The 4,295-nt window shown below is 35.5% G+C and overlaps 1 protein-coding gene across 1 annotated transcript; it reads right to left on the reverse strand.

The window, feature by feature from the left end:
- Positions 1-1,796: 1,796 nt before the first annotated feature.
- LOC145100378 (ethylene-responsive transcription factor ERF114-like) lies at positions 1,797-3,327 on the reverse strand. Its single transcript, XM_079037673.1, has 2 exons — positions 2,918-3,327; positions 1,797-2,295 (listed from the first exon to the last, which is right to left on the reverse strand). Exons 1-2 carry the CDS (start codon positions 3,159-3,161, stop codon positions 1,805-1,807), a joined length of 735 nt encoding a protein of 244 aa, XP_078893799.1. The 5' UTR covers positions 3,162-3,327; the 3' UTR covers positions 1,797-1,804.
- Positions 3,328-4,295: the final 968 nt, after the last annotated feature.

Genomic DNA, 4,295 nt, shown 5'->3' on the forward strand with positions numbered 1-4,295 from the left:
GGTTTCTCTCAGTGTGTCTAAATGGTCAGGGAGGCGGAAATGAGGGCTTAAGAGCCTTTAAATAGGGTGCAAGCCCTAAAATTAGGGTTTTCTCAATACATACTCAACTCGTTGAGTCCAACCTTTCGACTCGACGAGTAGGCTTCATAACCCGCGTGACCAACTCAACCCCTACACGATGAGTCGGGGCCAACCAACTCGTCGAGTAGGTCCTCCAAAGTGCATTATAACTCTTAATTTCTCGTCCAGGATTCGGGGTGTTACAATTCTCCCCCACTTGAATTAGATTTCGCCCTCGAAATCACTCCTTGACAAAACATAGACCAAACCCAATAACCCGAGAAACACCACCAAAAATCTCATATCATACAACAATCTCCCTTCCAAGACACCCGAACCTATTTAGGAACTCCCAATCCCGAAACAGGACGGACCCCTTTGCCGATGCATACCAGTTCTGACTCTCCAGAACCTGGAAACTCTGGTGGTCTGTCTCCCTGCTAGACCGCCCATGCAAGATATCATCATGTTACTCGCTCATCGAATAACAGACCCCGATAACACACTGCCAACTTTGATTTCCTTGTTGCGACTGATGGAAACAGATCGTTGACCAATAATTGGCTACCGATCACTCATGTCAGATATACCAATCGATCCAGATCGTAGCTCACAAGGAACGGAAGGGTCACATCTCACCAGGGACCCACCACCATCTGTACCGCTATCAGAACCCATCTGAAAAAATGAACCTCTATACTATGTCCTCAGACACAATAAAATGATCATGCACGCTCGGAACCATCCTCTGACATCTATACTCATAAGCCCCAGCTTCCTCTCAAATACTCCTCCAACACTGAGCACAAGGTCAACTCCCGACCCAACGGTGGAACCTTCAAAGGCTACCCATTGCACACCCAATAAATCAACTTTACAGACTTCCTTCTCGCAATAACTATCTCCAAAGGGTTGTTGTATGTTAGCAAGAAAACCCAAGCAAGCAAGGAAGAAGACAGAAAACAACAGCAGAAGACCAAGATTGCTGACGAATAAGAGAAGACCGAAGACCGAAGGAGGTAAACGAGACCGGTGGTTTGCCTGAGAAAGAGAGACCAAGAGAAAGAAAGAAGTTTGGCGGGAATAGTTTGGATTTAGGGGGAGAATGTTGGTGTTAATCCAAACTGAGTCAAAATCACGTGATTATCTTAGGGGTAGTTTAGTCTTTTTGTGTTTGATTTAGTAAAAAACCATGAACGGCAGTAGCTTGATGAGTGGGTAGAAGTTCCATTTTTTTTGGGATACTTTGGCTATTTATTTACATATGTTGCTGTTATGAATTAGAAGATAATAGAAGAAGTTTCCATTTTAAAGTTATATTGCTAGTGTCAATACAAATTGTTGTTTTAATTAGGTGTTCAGGGCATGTGATTCCAGGTCTAAGAAGACTGATTTCCAACACAAATTATCTCCGCTCATCATGGATCCATTTAGAGAAATCTTGAATCTTGTCTTAGCGGATGAATCATGATGATCTTTTGCACTAGTTGTTGATCATCATGCATAAACATACGGAAGTATACCTGCATCGAAAATTTGCACAAGATGCATTTAAATGTTTTTTTTTTTTTTTTTTTTTTTTTTTTTTTTTTTGTAGATTGATGTATATAGATATTTTTAATTAATTTATCTAAAGTGAACATGATTGTTACATAATGAAAAATAAAAAAAAAAATCTAGCATGAGATTTTGAAGTTGATATGCAAGCACACTGCATGCAGCATGCATGCGCTCTCTTGACTGATTAGTAATTTCTTGGATCAAAATCTTGCCAGTATTGCATAGATCCAAAACCAGATGAACTTCCCTGCAGATTTGTTGAAGGTGATGAAGGAGATTGCAAACTATAATTTGTATTATAACCCATTTGATGATTTGCTTCCAGATAAAACTGTGACTGTGAGTAATGAAGATCATAATTAGGAGGCATGGCGGTGTCATGATACAGTTGCTGATCAGGCTGCATAGGTGGTGGCTGTAGGTGGTGATGAGGACGAGTGGTTAGATAGCCTAACTCAGAACGCCCTGGTTGAACTCGTTCAGGGAAATTGAGCTTTGCTTTATTGCCTTTGAATCTAAGAGCAGCTTCATCGTATGCAATGGCTGCTGCCTCCGCCGTCTCAAATGTGCCAAGCCACACTCTTGCCGCCTTCTGTGGGTCACGTATCTCAGCAGCCCATTTCCCCCATGGCCGTTGTCTTACGCCTCTATAGTGTCTTCTTCTTTGGGTCCCTTCTGTTCATCACACAATTATATTTGCCCTTTAGATTTTTTAAATGTATTTTTTTTTCTCTCCATTTAGGTGACATATTATTAGCTAGTTTATTGTAAAGGCTAGCTACCTTATTTAGAAGTACATTGACTAAAATAAGTAGTTGACTGAAAATACATACTTACAGTTACAAGTTATATTCATGGTCTTTTTCTGACCTAAAATTGAACAAGTTCTTGAACTACTAAAACCTTCAATTGTTATATGATAACTCATTAATTACACATTTGTTATTAGGGTTTTCTGATTGATGATGTAAAGTTGATTTGCCATATATATATGCCAACATGGTCTTGAACCTCAACTTATATAGTATTAGAGGTTAAAAATGGAACCAAATTATATAAAAAACAATAGAACCATAATTAATTTGGTCAATTAATCAACAGGCATGACTAAAGGCGTTTATATATATATATATATATATATATATATATATATATATATATATATATATATATATATATATATATATATATATATATATATATATATATATATATATATATATATATATATATATATATATAGCATGCAATGCAACGTACTGGTTATCGGAGGAGAGAGAGATAGAGAGAAATTGACCTGGTGATTGTTGAATGACGTTGGGTGGTGGTTGGTTTGGAGTAGCAGAAGAAGCGGAGTAGGAGGAGATTTGATTAGGATGATGATGATCAGTGGCTGTGGCTGTGTCTTCACCACCGATGACTTGAGAAAGGGCGGAGACGATGGCCGTCATATCCTCTTGTGACTGAGGTGAGTACACTGGAAATATGTCATCCTCTTCTTTCTCAAGGCTCCTCTTCCCTTGCCTCCTGTGATGCATCATTAATCACCTCTCTTTTTATATAATATTTGTTTACAGACAGAGTTTTGTGCAGAGAGAGAGAGAGAGAGAGAGAGAGAGAGAGAGAGAGAGAGAGAGAGAGAGAGAGAGAGAGAGGTGATATATGAATGAATAGTTAGGTGGTAAAACCCATTTCTCAAGTAACTTCCACTACAAGATTTAGAGAGAGTGTAGGATTTGAGAGCAACACAAACAACAGGTATTTATACTGTTGCACTCAAGCATTCATGGTGTGAAAGGTGTTTAACGCGTCTGAAGTCATAGTATATATATATATATATATATATATATATATATATATATATATATATATATATATATATATATATATATATATATATATATAAAGAGGAGTGCTGAAGTCGTATAATCAAATTTATAAAAATAGGGAGAATCCTTCTTATTCCACCATTCTTTTGTACTCCTTTTATAAAAAAGAAGAAAAAAAAGGAAGAAGTATAACACGTTGTTCACAGATACAACTCTTTAAAAAAAAGTTGGTTTTACGGCTTCTAGCATATTTATTAAAAACTATTATAAAATGTTGATTAAATATAATGTTACGCAAATTCTATGAATTTCATCTATTTAAAATTAGGTGTGTATTATAAGAGTGTGATGATTATTAGTCAAATGACTTATTTATATATTTATTTATTTGTATTTTATAAATTAAATTTAGAAAATTAATGTTTGAAATTGGAAGGAATATAATTAAGATACTTTAGTTGTATTTCTACGTCTTCGAATTTTGACATTCTTGCTCCCACTTTTTTGTTATTACCTTTTGGATTCTTCAAGAACGGTCTGATTTTCGATAAACACAAACCGCTACGTGATTCGCTCATGTATGCGGTGGTATTTTCCTATTATAATATTCATTAGTGGTTATTTGTAATTCTTTGTTATAATATTTCTTTGAAAAAAAATAAACCTTCCCTTTTATTTTCTTGTTAACCATAATAAAATTCAATTTATTCGAGAGATATATAAATTTCAGCACTGTATAAATCATATATTAAATGAAATTTGGATATTATTTTCTCCATTATACCATTTAAAAAAATGAAGTTAAAATTTTAATATAATTATGAAAGTATGTCTATGCTAAAAAAT

Source organism: Lactuca serriola, chromosome 4, assembly GCF_051521515.1.
Source record: "Lactuca serriola cultivar US96UC23 chromosome 4, Lser_US96UC23_V15, whole genome shotgun sequence".
In the NCBI taxonomy this organism is placed as follows: Eukaryota; Viridiplantae; Streptophyta; class Magnoliopsida; order Asterales; family Asteraceae; genus Lactuca; species Lactuca serriola.

What these genes read in the sequence shown, in the direction of transcription:
- LOC145100378 (XM_079037673.1), bottom strand. Translation starts at nt 3,161, where the DNA reads ATGATGCATCACAGGAGGCAAGGGAAGAGGAGCCTTGAGAAAGAAGAG. An exon ending in CGTCATTCAACAATCACCAG is followed by an intron (nt 2,296 to 2,917) that starts GTCAATTTCTCT and finishes TGTGATGAACAG; the next exon opens with AAGGGACCCAAAGAAGAAGA.